Genomic DNA, 18,767 nt, shown 5'->3' on the forward strand with positions numbered 1-18,767 from the left:
CGGGCGGGGAGGGTCTCGCGCTTCCGCGGCCGCCGGTTCCGGTTCCGGTTCCGGTTCCGGTGGCGGCCCGGTGCGGGAGCGGCGGCGCGATGGGGCTGAGCGCGGAGGAGGCGGCGGAGCAGGAGGACCGCTTCGACGGGATGCTGCTCGCCATGGCCCAGCAGCACCAGGGCGGCGTGCGCGAGGTAGCGCCGCAGGCACGGGAGCGGGGAGGGCGGGGCAGGACCGGAGGAGCGAGCGGGGAGCGGCCCGGCCTCCTCGGGCCCCGCCCCGGCACGTGGAGCAGGGGACACACGTGCGCCGCTCCTGGAGCGGCGATAACGGCCCCCGGCAGCGCCAGCCCCGCTCGTTAATTAGCGCGGTGTTAACGAGGCGCCGCGGCGCCCTCACCGAGGCCTCGCACCCCGGCCCCGGTGCCCCGGTAGTGCCTGCGATGGGTCACAGCGGTGCAAAGCGCCACAGGGCAGGATCGAGCTCCCCCGTTCACCCTCCAGCACAACCCCGTGAGGCCTGGCCGTGATCGTGGGATCCCCTCGTGCTCGGGATCTGCTCACCCAGCCCGGTCCCAGCCCGGTTCCTCTGGCTGGGGCCTCCGGGATCCAGGGCATGACCGGCAGCAGGGCTGGGGGCTGTGGGAACATCCCACTCAGAATTAATTTTCAATAAAAAGTGGTCCTGTAACAGCCCCTCGTGTTGTGGCAAAACCTCGGAGTGAAGCCCCCACGGGACAGGATTCCTGGGAAATAAAGGTCAGCCAAGTTCAAGGAGAACATGGGTTTCCAGAGGCGGTTTGGAGGTGCTGGTTCATGCATCGGTGGTCCCTGGCAGCTGTAAAAATAAGGAGTTTGCATGCTTTTAGGTGTGCAAAGAGGCAAAACATGCTATGTGTATATATAAATATATATATGTATGGGACGTAGGTGTGTATGCCTGCATAAATCCATTCCTGCCTGGGATAACAGCTTGGGCTGTGGGAGCAGGAGCTGGGAATAAACTGCTGCCTTTCTTCAGGCAGGCCACAGAAGCCCCTCCGTGCAGGCTCTGCACAGCTGAGGCTGTTCTTTAGGCAGCGCTCACGGGGCTGATGCCAGGGCAGTGCTGGCACAGCCACAGATAGGGAGGACAAAGGAGAAAGGCTGCTCCAGGGACACCAGGTGGCTTTCAGTGACCTGGGCTCACTGGTCCTTTTCCCTCTCCCTGTTCCCCAGCTCGTGAACACCTTCTTCAGCTTCCTGAGGAGGAAGACGGATTTCTTCACCGGGGGAGAGGACGGAGTAGCAGAGAAGGTAAAAAGTAACCTCCAGGTCTTTAACTCTTCTCCCTTCCATCCCACCCGTGTCTGCCATGCCAGGGGTCCCCTGCTTGAGCAGCTCCCAGCATGTGGGTGCACGTGGGCACCAGCAGCTCCCGAGGGAAGGAAACCCAGAGCTGCCCCTGTCAGAGGTGAGGAGCACACAGTTCCCTGCTGGGATGGTACCTCAGTGCAGGTCTGCTGCCAGGCTCTGGCCAAAGGCTAGTTTGGAAAGCAAACCTGCCAGACACACTGACTTAACGGTGACACAGCAGGTGATGACCCCAGCAGGTGATGGTCGCCTTGTTTGTTCAGGCCAGGAAAAACACAAAGTCCACGGCTCTGCACATGCAGCTGCCCCTTGGCTGGGCTGGGGAGCCGGAGGGAGCGTCCCCTCTCCTGCAGGGAGCCCTTGCTGGAACTGGAGGGGTTTAAGGTCCTTTCAACCCAAAACATCCTGTGATTCTCTGAAAGAAAGAAAGGTGAACCCTGCTGTCGTTTTTCTTGGAATGGAGAGCAGATCTCCCCCGTTCCCGGGGGCTCTGTGGTCCCACCTGAGTGGCAACTCAGCGGTGCCTGGCTACTGTCCTTGGCAAGTCTATGCCTGTGAAAGAAAAGCGTTCGTGCCTTGGGGGGTGGCACCTGTCAGAGTGCTTCATGGCCTCCTGGAAAAGTGCTCTGACACCACGGGAACCACAACAAATGGGGAAGAAGCTGCTTCCCCAGCCCTGCTGAGCCCTTGGCAGGAAAGGGAAAGGAGAGGGTGGGAAAGTCACTGCATGTTTTGGGGGCCATTTCAGCAGGCTCGTGGTGTGGGCAGTGACATGGACAAGGTCAGGCACTGAAGGTGGTTTCCTCACCCTGGGTCATGGTGTTGGGAACAGGCTGGGACATCCCGGGGGATGCACACCTTGCCTTCTGTACTCCAGGAGACGCTGGAGCCGAGCTGTGTAAACAATCCTTGCTTGTAAAGCAAAGCAGAAATACTCAGTGCTTGCTTACAATCTACAGTTCGCTTGGAAAAGGTTCTGGATTTCCCCCCCACCCCGAAGCTCCTGGGCTATATATATAAATAAATGATCCCTCTGATTCCTTTCTGAGGATCTGTCTGTGTTATTTTCTGGGGCAGACCTCAGCTCACCTACGTGCTGCTGTGCACAGCACCCCTGGCCTTATCGACCCTGGGGCAATTCTCTGGCTCCCTGCCTGTGTACTCAGCTTTCCCGCTGAGCACGCGGCCCTTGGCATCAGAGACCTTGGGATTTTGCCTCCCAGAGTCACAACAACCTTCGGAGAACTGGGAGTGAGGCTGAAACAAAAGATTTATGGAGGAGCTCACCCCTCAGTGTAAAAACAAGGGCTTCAAGCGTTTCTCCTCTAAATTGTGGCACTGAGGCTCCATCTGGAGAAAAGGCTGGGTTTGGGAAAGGTCAGAAGTAGGTAAAAAAGTTGGATCTGGTGTGTCCAGCTGTTCTGGAGGTATGGAGTAGCTTCAGGTGGCTGGGTTGGGCATCAGCTCGTCCTGCTGGAATTGCACGAAGGACAAAATAACTGGAGGATTTTATTTCACTGCAGTCTCCTGGAAACATACTCCCTGTGTAACTAGGAAGGACTACATTTAAATATTTCGAATTTTATCTTTTTCCTCCCTTTTCACTTCCTCCTCTGTTTTCTGAATTGCAAAATCTCTCAATTTCCAGTCAGAAAAATTGGGCGAAGATGAAGGGAAGGTTCCCAGCCTCTGTGTGACTCAGCAGATGTTCTTGTGCTCCTGAGGAGAGCGAGCTGGCTGGGTTAAGGTGTGCAGTGGGTGGTGCTGTTTAACCCCGTGTGCCCTGTCCCTCAGCTGATCACAGAGGCCTTCAGCCACCACAACAAGCTGGCGCAGAAGGAGCGCAGGGAGAAGAAGGCGCGGCAGGAGGCCGAGCGGCGCGAGAAGGCCGAGCGCGCCGCGCGCCTGGCCAGCCAGCGCCAGCCCGACAGCGAGCCGCGCATCAAGGAGCTCACAGACGAGGAGGCAGAGAGGCTGCAGCTCGAAATCAGCCAGGTGAGAGCCTGTCAGCTACCTGCACGTGCAGCTTTGTCCTCCCCGGGGCTCTGAGGGGTTGGAGCGGCTCAGGCTTGCTCTTTGTGCAAGGTGTTCCCCTCGGCAGTACCTCTTTCCCGTGACTTTTCTGAGGGCTGAAAATTCCCTGTTTTCAAAGTGGGATGCAGTGAGTGGTGCTCTTCAGCTGGAGCTGAAAGGCTGAGGCCATCTAGTGCCAGCTCAGGAGGTGACACAGAGTGCCAGGTCTTGGCTGACCGTTCCTGCTCTTCTCTTTCCAAACAGAAGAAAGAGGCACAAGGGCAGGCTAACAGTGTCCCAGTGAAACCCTCGGAGGAGGAGGAAGGTGAATCTTCAGATTCCAACAAACAGGTAAAATTCTGTCTGGAGATACTTTAGAGCCATAAAATGGTTTGGGTTGGAAGGGACCTTAAAACTCATCCTCTTCACCCTTTGCCATGACACCTTCCACTGCACCAGCTTACTCCAAGCCCTGTCCAAAACACACACTTTGAAAATACAAATTAGAAAATTTGGCTTTAGAAGTACATAATTCCTAAATGTGTCAGTACAGAGGGCTTATGGGTTTTAGTCGTGTAGTCATGTTTTACCAGAAGCAGCTATTAATTATGGAGCTAAATTTAAGTGGATATAAAATGCTAACAACTTGTTACAGTGGAAACTGGAAAAGCTTTTTTCCTTGCCTTGGATTGCTTAGGGATCAGATGATGAAGAGGAAGATGAGAAGGATAAAGGAAAACTTAAGCCCAACTCTGGCAATGGAGCTGACCTTCCAAATTATAGATGGACACAGACTCTTTCAGAATTGGACGTAAGTAGTGCTTTTTGACCAGGATCTGAGGAACCTGAGACAGGGGCTAAGAGCAGGTGCTGGTAAGAGGTGAAGCCAATTCCCTGTGTCTCAGTTGCCTCTGGAAGTTTGTTGCAAACAGCACTGTTTCAATAGCTGGCAGAGAGCTTGGTAACTCAGTAAAATTCCCAGGAGCTGTACGTTGCCAAGTTTTGGTCTTGTTTTAACTGGGCATTGAAATCTGCTTCCCTTTTTATGGTCCCTTCCTTTCACCTCCTGCTCGCTCAGGACCTCAAGGAAAAGAGTCCCTGCTCTGTCTGGCTCTGGTGAAACCAAGGCAGAAAGGCTTGGACCAGCAGCAGGGGAGGGTAAGGAGGAATTTCCCTGCCCAGCTGCTCAGATCTGCTCCTTTTTGCTGCAGCTGGCTGTCCCCTTCAAGGTGAGCTTCAGGCTGAAGGGCAAGGACGTGGTGGTCGATATCCAGAGACGCCGCCTCAAGGTCAGCCTCAAGGGCCACCCTCCTGTCATTGACGGGGAGCTCTTCAACGAGGTCAAGGTGGAGGAGAGCTCCTGGCTCATTGAGGATGGCAAAACAGTCACCGTGCACCTGGAGAAGGTAAAGCGGGACGGGCTGGGCAGGAGTCAGGCGTGGCTGCCTCTTCTGGGCTCTCAGCTGAAACAGGGCCACGGTGGTTGTCCTGGGCACAGTGTCTGGTGCCACTGGTAGTGGGGTATTTAAGTTCCCCCATCTTCAGCCTAATTTTATGCTATTCCAGGATACCCAGTGTATTTCTCAGCAGTTCAGGAAAAGCTGGAAGGAAATCAGTCATTTTAATGTTGTCCTTTAGTGTGTTTTGACATCTGTTAGTGACATGAAAATCCAGGGACAGACCTCCTTGTGTCCCTTCCTGTGTCCCCTCTGGGCCTCTCCAGGTGGTTTGTTTAATCCCATTTATGTCACGCCAAATGGGACATCTGACATTCTCTCAGATCTCCCAGCTGTGAAAATTTAGGCTGCCTAAAGTAATTTGAAACAAAAAATGCCCTTTATCTATGTTCAGATTTTACTGATATTTAGAAAACTGTCAAATAAAGTTTGATTCCATAATTTTTTTCCCTGTGACTGAGACTTAAAAACCCTAGAACAAATCCAAGAATGATAAACTGGTTTTGCTTCTTTGTCCTCTAGATCAACAAAATGGAATGGTGGAACAAACTGGTCTCCACAGACCCAGAAATCAACACCAAGAAAATTAATCCAGAGAATTCAAAGGTAAGAATTCCTCTGTTTTATGGGACAGAGCCTGCTCGGGAATTACCTCAGGTGAGCCCAGAGTTGTTCCAATTTGCATCTTGCTTTCAGTTGTCAGACCTGGACAGCGAAACTCGCAGCATGGTGGAGAAGATGATGTATGACCAACGACAGAAGTCCATGGGCCTGCCCACCTCTGATGAGCAGAAGAAGCAGGATATTTTGAAAAAGTGGGTGCAGCTCGTGCCCTTGCGTGGCTTTGCCTTCCTCTCTGGCACAAATAAGGGAACAGCAGCTTGGCCTTGAGTCCTAGCCATGCTCACGTCTGCACATCTCTGTATCGTTGGCCAACCACCAGTGTCTGTAAAAGCCTGTGGGGGTAGAAAGCCTAGTGGGAAAATCCGGGAATAGCCCAGCTCTGGAATTGTCTTCATCTGCTGATTTCAAGTCCAGAAGGCACGTTTAGAACTGGAGGTGCCATCTCTGCTGAACTTTAACATGGTCTTGATTGGTGTCTAATCTCCCTCGGTAGCCAGCTAATCACCCCTCCCTCCCTGCACTTGCCTCCAGACAGGTGTCACCAAGCCACTTTTATGGCTTTACTGCCCTGTTTGGCATAAATGCACTGTGGCAGAGAAATGATTCCTGCAGCTCCCAAGGCCATTTGGGAAGGTGTGGAGGCAATTCTGGGTCACACAGCTTCTTCAGCAAGTGCAGCCCCACACCTTATCTCTGGGTGAAGGATTCCTGTGGCTGACCTGACTTCTTGCTTCCCTTGGCTTTACCTGTAGTGCCAGAAGCTTCTCTGTGAAGCTGAGGGGGGTTTGCCCAGAGCAGAGCCCAGGCAGGTGGTCAGTGGGATGGGAAGCACCCTCTGCTCCCAGGAAGCCACATGCAGGACACCTCGCTGGCAGGGCCACTTGTTTGGTGCTCTGGAAGTTTGGCTGGCAAAGGATGGAGAGGAAGTTTAGACTTTGTCCAGGGCAAAGGCGCCTCAGTGACACCCATGTGGGTGCTGATGTCTGCCAGTGGAGCTGTCCTGGCTGCCAGACAAGGACATGATCCTCACAGCACAGATGGCCCTGGAAGTGGAAAGTGGAAATGCTGTGGGGGTATTCCAGGGGAAACCCTGAGATGGGAACACAAAGGAGACCAAGTAATTGCACGGTGTGTGTGAGTCCTCCACAGGGCTGTGATGTGTTGTGTCCCTTGGGGAGCAGAGCAGAGCAGCCTCTGTGTGCACTGGGCACTCCTGGGCACAGAGCACTGCCCTCAGAACTCCCTGATGTGGCAACCTGAGTCCAAATAGTCCCTGGAAGGTGTCCCTGTCCACGGCAGGGGGTTGGAATAAGAGGATATTTAAAGTCTCTTCCAACCCACACCATTCTGTGATTCCCTCTGCTGGGACTGCAGTACATTTGAAATCAGGTTGCACCTGGAGTGAAAGCAGATACCTCTGGTCATGTCCTCCCTGAGTTTTTACTGTCAGAGCACTGGGGCTATTCCCCATATTCCCAGTAAAGCTGTCAGGCTGGAGCTTCAGCCCTAATCTGCTTTCACCATCTCCCCTCTGCCCCACAGTCAGTGGGGTGGCTGCTACGTGTCCAGCCCAGAGGCAGCAGTGAAGGGTGTGTGTTTGAGAATGAACAACTCCCGTGTGTCTGGGCTTGCTGACCTGCTAGGCTGGCAGGAATGCTGCTCCCACTGACCCGAGGAAAAGGTGTTTGTAGGGAAAGTCCAGGGAATGTGTCCCAAGGAGCTCAGCAGAACCCTCCCTGCTGTGGAGGGCGTGGAGTTGCAGCAAAACTCCACAGTGCAGGAAGCAGAAACCCTTCCCTCCCCAAACAGAGCTGTTTGGCTCCTGCTGACTCACCCTAACTCTTGCCTTTGTTTTCCTTGCAGGTTCATGGAACAGCATCCAGAAATGGACTTTTCAAAGGCTAAATTCAACTGAGCTCTCCCCCTTCCCACCCTCTTTCAGTCAGCCCGTTGAATAGGGCAGGATATGTTTGGTTGGATATTCCTCACCTTGGGCAAGTAAAACTTCAGCATCCCCCACCCGAGCTTGCTGTGGAGGCACCTGCTCAGTCACCCTCAGTGTCCTGGGAGCAGCAGGCAGGGCCCCAGAGCAGCTCCAGACAGAGCCATCTGCCACAATTCCCAAAGGGCAGTGAGGAGAGAAGGAGGGGTTAGAGCCAAAAGGGTGTTAGGGCTGAGAGAGCCAGACCTGGGAGGTTTTGGGATAAATCCTTAAGGTATTGCCTCACTTCCCTGGGCTGCTCCGAGCTGCTCATCTGCTCTTTGCCACTGGCACAGGTACTCCCAAGTTCTACTCCCTCCTGCTCTCCTTTGAAAACAAGGGTCAGTTTATTTCGTGAAATAAATCTGTTTCTGCCTTCTTGGGAAGGGAAGACAGCAGTTGAAAAGCACAGCTATTGCAGTGGAGACAGACCCTGCTTCTCCTTGCTGCTGCTGCTGTTTGTGCCAGCAGTGGGACAGCTGGAGCACTCCGGGGCTCCCAGCACAGATGGAGAGGTCAGCCTGCTGTCCTGGAGCAAGGAGAGGCTGGAGAGTCTGTGGCTGTGGGTGGGAGAGGATGTGGGGGGCTTTGGGGATGCTGTTGTTGCTGGGAGTGTCTCCTGCCTCTTTCCCAAGAGCCTCTCTCCCCGCCGCACTCTGTGCGAGCTCCTGCTGACGAGTGGCATCACTCTGCATGTTCCTGTCTCTGTTAAAACTGCAGCGCAACATAAAGGAAAACAAGTGGAATATCTGCGGCAGAGCGTGTGGTTTCTGTGGCAGAAGGGATCTGGGATCCAGGCTGGGAGGGAGAAGGAAGGGGTGCCAGGGGGTGCTGTGCCTGTGCTCTCTGCAGCTGCCTGTGAATACCTCTCATGCTCCCAGCTCTGGACCGATGGTCTCTCCCTCCCTCAGGAAGTGGCAGTGGGAGCTGTGTCTTGCTCAGGAGTGCTGCTGAGCCCCATTGCCAGCTCAAACCCCAGGGTGGCTGCTCCAGGCTCTGCTCTCCAGAGCAGCACGTGAGCACACCAGGAAGCCACCCTTGCCCCAGGTCTCCTTTATGCCGAGCTAGCAAGGAGAGTGTCGGAGAGCCTGGGCTCTATCCAAGATCCCTGCTGCTGTGGCTCTTCCCTCTGCCTCCCCCAAACATTTCCACCTCCTCCTCAAGGGATGGGCACAAACGGCTGAAAATCCTGTTTGGGCAAAGTCCGGCCTGGCGCAGCACCTGGCGTGGTGGGGTTGTGTTCTGAGCAGCAGAGCACTGCTTGCATGAAGTCTCTCAGTTTTACAGACTCTTGGGGTTAAAAAGCAGCCCTCACCCAGCAGAGCAGTGACCTTGAGGGTGAGCAAGGACCCAGATCGGGGCAGCTGTCTCTGGACTGCTCTGGGCCAGATCTTCCTGCTTGTTTGTCTTACAGATCCCCTACACCCACCTGCCTGCCTGTGCTTTGGCCCTGATAAAAGAGCAGCATCTCCTGTTTTTGTAAAAAAAGTTGAACTATGCTGGATTCGAAGGTTTTAGCCCCAGAATGAGCTAGCTGCCTGTCTGCACTGAGCCCTGGTTTGTGGGACAGGTGAGCTGGGAGGGCTGGGCTGCTCTGGGGTGTGACGAGCTTCACCCTGTTCTCAGCTCTGTCAGGGAACCGCAGGGAAGCTGGGGGAGAGGTTCTGGGAGGAAGGCGAGTCAGTGGAGGACGGGGCCATGCCCAGTGCCCTGACCCGTGCAGGAGGTGAACGCCCGGGCCGTGTTTGTGAACGTGGCTGATCCCAGAGCTGCCCCTGGACTTCGGCCCCTCGGCCAGCGGAACAGAAGGTGTTTCACTGCCGGCCTTGTCCTCTGCAAACACCCCGGCCACCGCTGTCCACAGGCCAAAGTGAGTTGGGAGCACCCTTTTGCTTCCTGAGGCAGCTTCCCCTGGGATAAACCCTGCTGGGTCCAAGCAGCTGCTTAAGGCTTAAGGAATGCAAAGCCTCAGTCCGAGTGCCTGGAGACCACCGAGTGTGGCCTTGTCCCTGTGCCCACGGCAGGGAAGTGCTGGGCAGCACCAGGAGCGCCGGGATCCAAAGGTGCACACACGCCCCTGTGTGGTGCCGAGCCCCAGCAGAGCAGGAAGGGCGCTGCTGGACGGGGACAGGTCACCGAGGTCCCCCTGGCGCTCCATACCTGTGCCGGGTCACCTGGAGGTGCCAGGTCACCTGGGGGTGCCGGGTCACCTGGAGGTGCCAGGTCACCTGGGGGTGCCGGGTCACCTGGAGGTACCGGGTCACCTGGGGGTGCCGGGTCACCTGGAGAAGCCGTTTCGGTGCTGCCACCAGCCGGAGGGCAGAGCCCGGAGCTCCTCACCAGCCCAGGGCCCCTCCCCATCTCCTGTAAAAGCAAGGCCTTTGCAGGCACAACAGGCTCTGCAGAGAGCTTTCTACAGGGTACAGTTTGCCCCAGTCATTTGGGTTTCTCCTTTAACAGCAGCTCCTTAGCTTTTATTAATGAATATTGCAGCATTTGGGAAATATCCCAGACTCCAGGACTGCTTTGAGCAATCCTGAAGAGCAATGGAACAGCAAAACCCCAAGGAAGGGAACAGGAACAGCGAGTATTGGATGTTACCGTGTCGTTTTAGGAGGAGCCTCAGCTGCTCTGTTATTGCAAGGGCCAGGCTGTGAGGAATTAGGGTCCATCCATCTGCTTCCTAATGTCTAAGCCACACTGAAATAAATAATTCAGCAGCTCAGGGTGTGGATATGGAGAGGGATTTCTTTAACACTCCTACAGCCATTCTGTGCAGAGCCCCCGGGCTGCCCTCACTCGATCCCTGGGCAGGGGGAGAGCTCGGGCTGGGCAGGACAGGGATCCCTCCGAGGGCACAGCACAGCAAGGACCCACAAAGTGGGAGTGTCTGGAGACTCTTCTGGCAAAACAAAGCTCAATAAAACCAAACAATGTCTTCAGGAAAAGCCAGGTGCTGAGTCAGGCTCCCAGAAGGAAGTACCTGTGTGAGAGAACACCTCCACAGGTGTGTGGCCAGGTAAAGGCTCTTGTTTTGTGAGGTCTCCACTTGGGCAACCCTGTCAGCTCACTCAGCAGAACACTCAACACTAATGCCCAGAGCAAAAACCACTCCAGCAAGAGCCAAGACAGCTCCATCCACAGCAAACAACTTCCTGCAGACAAAAACCCATGGACTCATCCCATGTGCGGATGTGAGCAAGGAAACCCAGGCCCATGGAGCAAACTGGGAAGCTGCTGAACACAACTGGGCTGACAGTCCCCACCCAGCTGGTCTGAGGGCTCCAGACACAAAAACATCCCCAGAGACCCTTCCCAGCCGAGAGAAGGCAGCATTTACCTGTTCATGGCTCTGAAATCCTCCCAGGAAACACATCCTGGTCCTGTGCACCTGTGGGAAACCCCCCAGGGTACCTGCCCAACCCCTGCCCCAGGAGGGTGAGGGAAGGTCAGCAGCCAGGAATGGAGCCCTGCAGGTTATCCTGGGGTTTGTTCTGAAATTGGGAAGTGCAGAACTGGTCCTTCAAGTCACAGGGTCAGAGGCTGGGCCACCCTCCATCCCTGAGCTGATCCTGCAGAGCAAACCCCACATCTGCTGCCACGGGCTGGTGACATCACAGGGACAACCTGGGAATTCTCCCCCCAGGCTCAGCTTTTCCAGAGCTCAGTGCCCAGGGAAGGTCCAGGTTTCCCTGCATGACAACAAACACTTCCCCAGAGGCTTCTTCATTTGCATCCAGACACCAACCTGGCATTCAGGATCCCCCTGGAGCTACCAAAGGGAAATGTCTTTGTCCATCTGGGGCTGCAGGAATCAGCCACCCTCTGTGCAACCCCACCCCAGGATCCCCAGGCTGATGAAAACAGGAATGTAAAAGTCATAGCACAGTAGGGAGCACAACTTTTACTTTATAAAAAAGACCAAACCAGAACATTTAAGGCCAATGAGTGCAAAAGAATCCCGTAAGACACCACAGGTGAACCAGCTTCAGGGACCATCGAGTTGACAGTCTTCCTCTTAGTGAGTTTCTGGGGGGCTTGGGTTTTTTTTTGGCTAGTTTAATCCCCACATGCTCACTCTTCATACCCAGACTAGCCACTAAAAATGTGTATTTGCTCTGTACCAGTGACTGCAGCTCGTTGCAAGCCCAGCTCACCCCTCGTCTCCAAAGCACAGCCCACGGAGCCGTGTCAGTGTGACCTGTGTGACACCTCAGCATGCAGCTCTGAGGAAACCTGTCCAAATAACGACGTACAAACCCATGAGAAGCAGAAGCCAAGCAGGTCCCTCAGGATGGGCAGCATTCGGAAGGAGGTGACCTCACACAGCTCCCCTGAGAGTCCCAGCCTGGCCTTGCTTCTTGTCTTTTCTTTGTATAAACTTGATTTCTTATAAACCAACAGCTTTAAACACAAAACAGGGAGAGGAAGCCAAATCCGAGGCTCAGTCTCTTCCCTTTATCTTTGAAATATCTCTGTCAGTGTCTCCAGGTGTGGTCTCAGTAATGCCCCTGATTTCTGGAAGCACACTCTGAAAACAGACAGTGGTTTACAGAAACAGGCTCTAACAGGGACTGGAACTGTCCATTTCAAAGGGTTTTGGCCTTTTAAAGAAGCCTGAGAGCTCGTGAGAGGAATTAAATCCTTCCTCTCTGCCCAAATCTCTGAAGAGCAATCACAAGCTATTAAAAAAAGGCACATTTCAGTTCAATTAAGGCACATTTCAGTTCCACTAAGGCACATTTCAGTCCAACTGAGGCACAAAACCATGGTCCACACCAAAGCCCAGGGCCTAGTTGGGCTTCCCTCTCCCCAAAATCCAGTGGGTGTGTTTATCCTATGGCTGGTAAATTCATTGAAGTGTTTTCTGCTCATGTCCGAGGGCACCCAAAACTCCAAACAAGTCCCATGGCTTGACGCGTTTGCTTTGTGATAAACAACCACGTGGCCACAGATGCAGCTTCCTCCTGCTGCAGCCCTCCAGGTCAGCTGGCACTGAGCCCTCGGGACAGCAGTGCCCATCTCCTGGCTCCCACTGCCTGCCAGAGAGCAGCAAAGGGAAGGACAAGGTGCTGAGTGCCCACAGGGAAAGGCAGGGACCAGCAGTGCCTCTGCTGCCACTCTCAGGAGCCTTTCCTTTTGAAGCAAACCAAGGGATTGGAAGGGGTTTTTTAGCAGAACAGTCAACAGCCCAGTTCTGAACCACAGAAAGTTAGGAGTGGATCAAGTGTCCCCCTCACCTGCTCCAGGCTCTCCCAGGGGAAACACGGAGGGCTGGGCAGAGGGGTGAGGAGAGCTGCTGGCAGGTCAGTGTGTGCTCCTGGGTGCCACCAGGCTGGCAGAGCTCAGAGCTGATCCCCACAGTCTGCTCATGCAGGGCCAGCCCAGCAGCCACCGCAGCCCCCAGCACTGGCCCTGTCTCAGGACACGAGCCAAGAGGCCACAAATTAAATGAACCCCATAAACCTGAACCTTCTCCTCACGAGGCAGCAGGAGGTGACACCAAGGCTCAGCAGGGAAAGGCAGATCTGCCTACTGAAAACACCATGGGTAGAAGACTTTGGGCTTGTGGGACCAACACAGGCACTTTAAATAGAGATTTGGGTCCCTAGAGAGCAGGATCTCAGCCTGCACCTCAACATCAGCACGAGCACAGAGACACCACACAGTTATTCCCCATCCAAGTTCACTCAGGCAATGGCAGGAAGCAGAACTGTACAACAGGTCCTCATAGCAGGGAAAGGGCTGAGCCACTGAGGCTGCTGGAGCTAAATGTGATTTACAGAAATCACAGAGGCACAAGTTCTCTGCTACTTCCTTGTCCATCTTCTCCTCCCTGGGCACACATTCCACCTCCCAAGTTCATTAGCTCCGCAGTTTGCTTCCTTGATTGTCCAAAAAACCCAAAATATCCAGTGAAATTCAGACAGCAGGACGAATCTGGCTTCAATAAGGATCAGGGTAGACTGGGAAAAAAAAAATCAAACATGGCACAGCACACTCCACATGGCAGGAGGAGGATTGTGGCTGCAGCAAAGGCCTGGAATGCCTCCCTGCTGCTCGGGTCCTTTAACAGTACACCTGGAGCAGAGGCGCCCCGGACGAGTCAGTCTCTGTGTCCTGGAAAGAGGAATCTCTGCTGGCTGGAGAGCCTTGGGGAGGAAAGAGAAGAGAAGAGATGGTGCCATTAGCCCAGGGGAAGCACAGCAGCCTGGCAGTGGGGAAGCAGCTGCCACAAAAGGCTTTGTGTACCATGAGGGAGGAGAAAGCCACACAAAGCCATGGCAGGGAACAGCCCTGCCTGCATTGCAGCCATCTCCCAGGACAGAGCTGCTGTGCAGGAGGAAACTTGTCTTGTAGCCCTGGGCTGCTCTTTGGGAGGACAGAGCTCGGGGCAGCCCGTCACTCTTGCCTGCTTCCCTTTTGCACAGTTCCTTTTGTTCCCCGTCTCACCCAGCTGTGACCTCTGGCAGTCACACCCCAAATTCAGCCCCAAACTTTGTCAAGGTACAGAGAGACCGAAAGCTCTCAGGTCAGGTCCCGTCCAAGGACCGGGAACGTGCCACTCTTGGATTTCTCCCCTTTTCAGAAAGATCCACCAACCCGGGGAGTGTCTGAGCTCCATCACTCCCAAAGCCCAGGAGGGGAACCTGAGGAGCAGGGTCAGCTCAGCCTCTGTGGAGGGTGAGGACATGAAAGAGGGGAGGTTCAGGGCTCTGCTCTGCAGCCACGCCCAGCCAGGCGCGTTACCTGCGCTGCTGTGCCGCCTCATGTTCCTGGCCATCACATCCGCCGGGGTCTCCTCCGATATCTGCACGGCCAGCTCTGCAATGGAAAGCAGGAGTCAGCAGAGGATGAGGTACAGGGTGACTCAGCACTAAGGATCCCTGTCAGGGAGCACCCTCAGGGAACAGGACAGGCAGAGTCTGATTCTTCCCACTGCTTCTGCCATTGTCCGGACAGTCTGAGCTGCGTGTCCTTAAATGCCAGCAGCAGCCTCTCTGCTAATCTGGGAAGCACAACACCCACACGGTTTCCTCTGCTACTTCTGGATATCTCCTTGCTCCCACACTCAGCTTTTCAAGGCTTTTCTACAACAAACTCTGTTATAACCTGCTCTGGAGCTCAGACACTTGAGGCTGCTCCCACAAGGAGGAAGAAGCAGCAGCACTGGTGCTGTGGAACAGCCCTTCCCTCCTCTTTGCAGGGATGTTCACTGTGTGGAGGAGGTCTGGGCTCTGAGGACACACTGTCACTGGAGTCTAAGGGTGGCATTAGCCAGGCAGCACATGGGAGAGAGCCAGCTGAGTAACTGGACATCCTCGGGCACGAGCAGCTCGTCTGGTCCTACCAGTTCAGTTTGACTCACCGTTTTTCTGCCTCCCTTGGATGAGCACAGGCAGAAGCAGCAGCAGCAGCACAAACCCATCTATTGCTCAGCACAAACCTCATGGGCAAGGAAAGACAGGCTCAAGGAAGCCACAGCACAGGGAGGAGGGTGAGAAGCAGAGCTCTCCACTCACACACCCCAGCAGAACAAGCCCACTGGGGACAGACCAGCTTCCAGCCCCGCTGCAGTGCCACATCTCTGTGGCTTTGATGACACAACCTGCAGCACCCAGAGACCCCCAGGGACCCCCCGTACCGTCCTGGCTGATGACCATGGACTCCAGCATCGTCTCGTTCCCGCTGTCCGGCGCGTTGCCCCGGCCGGACTTCTCCTCGTGGCTCTGGCTGGCCGGGATGGAGATGTGGGGCCGGACCCGGCTTTTGCGGGTGCTGATGCGGATGATGCCTCGGACCAGCCGGCACTCGGCATCCTGCTCGTCCAGGTTGTAGTCCTGAGTTATGCTGTTGATGAGGTCCGAGATCTTGTTGGTCTTCTCCAGGAAGACGGTGTCCGAGGTGCACTTGGCCAGCTCGTCGATCTGGTGGACGCTGAACAGCTCCGTGAGCTTCTTGAAGATCAGGACGTCGATCTGCCTGCTGGACATGGAGCCGTTCAGCTCGCTGATGTCCACGTCGGACTCGTGGAAGGAATAGTACTCCTCCGAGCTCCGGTGGCTGCTGGGCAGCGGTGGCTTTTCTATGCTGTTCCTCAAGGGCTTCTCCAGCAGCTCCTTGCAGCAGGAATCAGATTCCAGGTGGTGGTTGGTGTTCCTGTTTGGATAGACGGGGATGCCCTTCAGCTTCACGTCTGGGTAACTGAAACTGCTGCCCATGCTGGACTTTTTGATCTGGTTCCCGTTCTTCTCAGCAGGAGAGGTGTTGGTGGGGCTGTTTGGCAGCCGCCCATTGTAGTCTCCGTTCTTCCCATCATCTGTGGAGGTCTCAGCAGGCCCCGGATAGGGAATGCAGACACTGCAGTCCTGGAAGCAGCCCCCACACGTCACTATGCAACAGAAAACCGCCTTGTACGTGTTCCAGGCCTGAGACAGGGAGGAGCAGCAGAAGCTCTGGTTTGGGGGAGCCTCTGCTGTCCCAGAGATGAAGGTGATGGTCTCTGCCTCCCGGCCGTTGGGGTCCTTGAGCTCGGCCTTGCGCCCTTTCCTGTCCCGCATCTGCTGGGCTCGGCTGCGGCTGGCTTTGATCTCGGGCGTGGAGCCACTGAACACCTCCAGGCTGACATCCGTGTCCCTGGCTGCCCGTGCCCGCAGGGGCACGGCCTCCTGGCAGGGCTGCTCCCGCTGCCGGGCGCCGCTCAGCTCGGGGGGCAGGCGGCTCCTCCGGCCCAGCATGGCTCGGCACTCGGGCACCTGCAGGACACAGGGGGTCAAACCAGAGCAATCCAGCCACCACCAGTCCCACCTCAGCGAGCTGTCCGTCAGCACAGAGGGATCTGACAGCCAGAGATTCCCAAGCCAACACTGCAATGGTTTTCGGGAACATTTCGCGTCAGGACTCACGCTGCTCTCACTCAGGGCCCGCGTTCCGGGGCTCTCCCACCACCCAAGCCTTGCTGCTTCCTTTGGGTAGATGCTCTCATCAGAAGAGACATGCTTTAAAAGGGCTATTTTCAGACATCAAAATCCCTGTAACCTTCAGAAGAGTTTCCTCCACGCAGCTGGAAGAGGAGTCAGCTCCAGAGCAATGTAGGAGCAGCACAGCTGGAGGTGGAGCCACTGACAGGCTCCAAAGGGAAAGTATCTTTTTTTAAACAACTTCCCTTTGTCTTGCATTCCTCAGGATTAGGCTGGGCCCTGACAGCACTTATCCATTTCAAAACACATCGTGCCCAGGAGGAGATGACAAGCAATCCATCATTATGCAAGCTGCCAATTCCAACTCCACGTTATTTGCTGCTATTTCAATTTAGAGGATTTAGCAATGACAGCATTACCAACACTAATGATTTCTGCTAGTCATGCTAAGGTCAGGTGATGTCAAAGACTTCCCTACAAAACCCTGATGTCTTCATCTGGATTAAGGAAAAGACCTTGTCAACAAGTCGGTCTCAAATCACCCCTCACGGGAAGAAACCCTTTAGAAACCCTACAGAAGCAGAAGTCCCACAGCAGACCGTGCTCAGCTGTGCCAGCACAGCCCCTCCAGGTCTGCAGGCAGGAGGGAACTGTTTTACAGTGAGCACTGTCACGCTCTCTCTGCACAGAGCCAACCTTCACGCTTTGGCACGTTCATTTTCCCTGGTTTTAATCTTTTTGTAATTAAAGCTCAGCACGGGGTGATGTGAGCAAAGTCAGGTCAGGGCTGTCAGTCTCCACTTCTACTGCTCTGCCTTTATCCCAGGCTGTGGTGGGTCCCAGAATTCTCCATGGTTTCCAGGCGCCTTGGCTAACGCTGCTTGCACCTCCAAGAGATCCTTTTAAATACTAATTAGGGTAATTAATAAGCAGTGAGAGCCCAGCCATAGTGTCAGCGTTGTAGGGCTGCCCTTGTTGTTTTACTATGGACTTTCTATAGGGCACTTCAAGCATGAATAAATAAATCTGTCAGGCCTTGTTAGAGCATTGCCTCTTTTTCCCTGGTTTTTAAACCAATAGTTACATTTTCCCCACAAAGAAACAGGCCCAGACTGAAAGCCAGGCAGTTACAGCACACCGCTGCTTTCCAGGAATATTTTCGCTCTGTTACCTTCTGAAAATTCATCCCGGGAGCTCCCTTTGCACATTCCTGGGCAATATGCAAAATAAAAAGCCCCAGATGCTCCAATTTCAGTGCAGAGCAGGCAGAGCTCCCTCAGCTCAGCATCACTGCAGAGTTTTGATTGCTTTCACTGCAGAACAAGTCAGGGGGTTTCCCCCCCATCTTCCTCATTTCTGCAATGCAGTTCAAAATTTAAAAACAGACTGAAAAACGCCATGAAGTGAAATGAAAACATTTGAGCTGAACTGGGAACTGCTTACTGGGATGTTTCTTTTCATTCCAAGGCCTCGCTGCGAGACCCAACATCTGCACTGCACAGCAACACTCCTTTACATAACAACAGACAATACTCTGACATTTCAGAGCACCTGGGACAGAGAGAGGAGCATTATCTCAGCTCTAAGGAAAAGGCCTGCAGGCACAGGTGCCAGAGACACCTCTGGGCTGGCCCGTTCCCATCACAGCTCACGCTTCTGGGACCTCTGGACCACACGGAAAAGTTCCTCAGGAGCACAGACAGGACACAGCTCCTCGATCCAGCAGCTTCCCCAGCACAGGAACGGGCTGGACCAAAACCCCCAGCCATAAATAAATGCTCAGACCAAAATCCACAGGCAAGTGTTACTCACACGATGGCTGGCAGCTTCCTCTGCTCCCACACAGGCACCGTGAGTGACTGCAGATCCCTCTAGAGAGCCTCAGCATCTGCTCCAGAGGAGCCAGGAAGGATCCACAAAGGCTTTGCAGGACTCAGAGTTAGCCAGGGTCCAAGATCTTCATTGTTCAGAGGGCGGGATTTCCTTGGAAAGTTTTAAAGAAGCTCAGTTAAGTTGTGAATCTCCTGAACAACATCACATCCATCTGACAATAACCACGCTGCCAGTGTTGCTGGCAGCTGGGGAAAGCCTCCTAAATTCAGCAGACAGGATTCACACACTGATGCAGCTTCTCTGAACTCTGTGGAAGCATCCACGGCTGGGAAGTGTCCTAACTGCCTTGCCAGAAGCTGGAAGTCACCTGCTAGGCTCCTGCTCCCCACTGCTCTGCTGGCAGCAGGAGGGACGGAGATCCCTGCCCAGGGTAAATGTGGATCCAGCATCGTCCCTGTGCATGCCTGGGGACCCAGCATCCCTCTCCCAGCTCTCTGGGATATGAACAACGTTCCCAAGAACTGCCTCTCGCCAAACCCTCCCCTGTGCCCCTGGCCCAAAACACCCACCCCGCTCCAGCTGACAACCAGGGCTC

The 18,767-nt window shown here is 54.6% G+C and overlaps 2 protein-coding genes across 3 annotated transcripts; one reads left to right on the forward strand and one right to left on the reverse strand.

The window, feature by feature from the left end:
• Positions 1–26: 26 nt before the first annotated feature.
• NUDC (nuclear distribution C, dynein complex regulator) lies at positions 27–8,166 on the forward strand. 2 transcript variants are annotated; one of them, XM_068172763.1, is made up of 9 exons: positions 27–185; positions 1,209–1,286; positions 3,138–3,338; positions 3,621–3,717; positions 4,061–4,167; positions 4,568–4,762; positions 5,336–5,419; positions 5,510–5,628; positions 7,301–8,166. In XM_068172763.1, the coding sequence occupies exons 1-9, from the start codon at positions 90–92 to the stop codon at positions 7,350–7,352; spliced, it is 1,029 nt and encodes a 342-aa protein (XP_068028864.1). In that variant the 5' UTR covers positions 27–89; the 3' UTR covers positions 7,353–8,166. The 2 variants fall into 2 exon arrangements, with proteins under 2 accessions (XP_068028864.1, XP_068028865.1); XM_068172764.1 differs by having other exon boundaries at positions 3,621–3,707; positions 4,054–4,167.
• A 5,021-nt stretch (positions 8,167–13,187) lies between these two features.
• On the reverse strand, positions 13,188–18,328 carry KDF1 (keratinocyte differentiation factor 1). The gene is made up of 4 exons (XM_068172762.1): positions 18,152–18,328; positions 15,064–16,174; positions 14,169–14,243; positions 13,188–13,570 (listed from the first exon to the last, which is right to left on the reverse strand). Exons 2-4 carry the CDS (start codon positions 16,154–16,156, stop codon positions 13,488–13,490), a joined length of 1,251 nt encoding a protein of 416 aa, XP_068028863.1. The 5' UTR covers positions 16,157–16,174; positions 18,152–18,328; the 3' UTR covers positions 13,188–13,487.
• Positions 18,329–18,767: the final 439 nt, after the last annotated feature.

Source organism: Anomalospiza imberbis, chromosome 25 (genome assembly GCF_031753505.1).
Source record: "Anomalospiza imberbis isolate Cuckoo-Finch-1a 21T00152 chromosome 25, ASM3175350v1, whole genome shotgun sequence".
Classification (NCBI taxonomy): domain Eukaryota; kingdom Metazoa; phylum Chordata; class Aves; order Passeriformes; family Viduidae; genus Anomalospiza; species Anomalospiza imberbis.

Coding starts and splice junctions, on each gene's coding strand:
- KDF1 (XM_068172762.1), bottom strand. CDS start 16,156: ATGCTGGGCCGGAGGAGCCGCCTGCCCCCCGAGCTGAGCGGCGCCCGG. Junction 14,244..15,063: donor CATGGTCATCAGCCAGGACG/GTACGGGGGGTC, acceptor TTTCCATTGCAG/AGCTGGCCGTGCAGATATCG. Junction 13,571..14,168: donor GAGGCGGCACAGCAGCGCAG/GTAACGCGCCTG, acceptor TTCCTCCCCAAG/GCTCTCCAGCCAGCAGAGAT.
- NUDC (XM_068172763.1), top strand. CDS start 90: ATGGGGCTGAGCGCGGAGGAGGCGGCGGAGCAGGAGGACCGCTTCGAC. Junction 3,339..3,620: donor TGCAGCTCGAAATCAGCCAG/GTGAGAGCCTGT, acceptor CTTTCCAAACAG/AAGAAAGAGGCACAAGGGCA. Junction 4,168..4,567: donor AGACTCTTTCAGAATTGGAC/GTAAGTAGTGCT, acceptor TTTTTGCTGCAG/CTGGCTGTCCCCTTCAAGGT.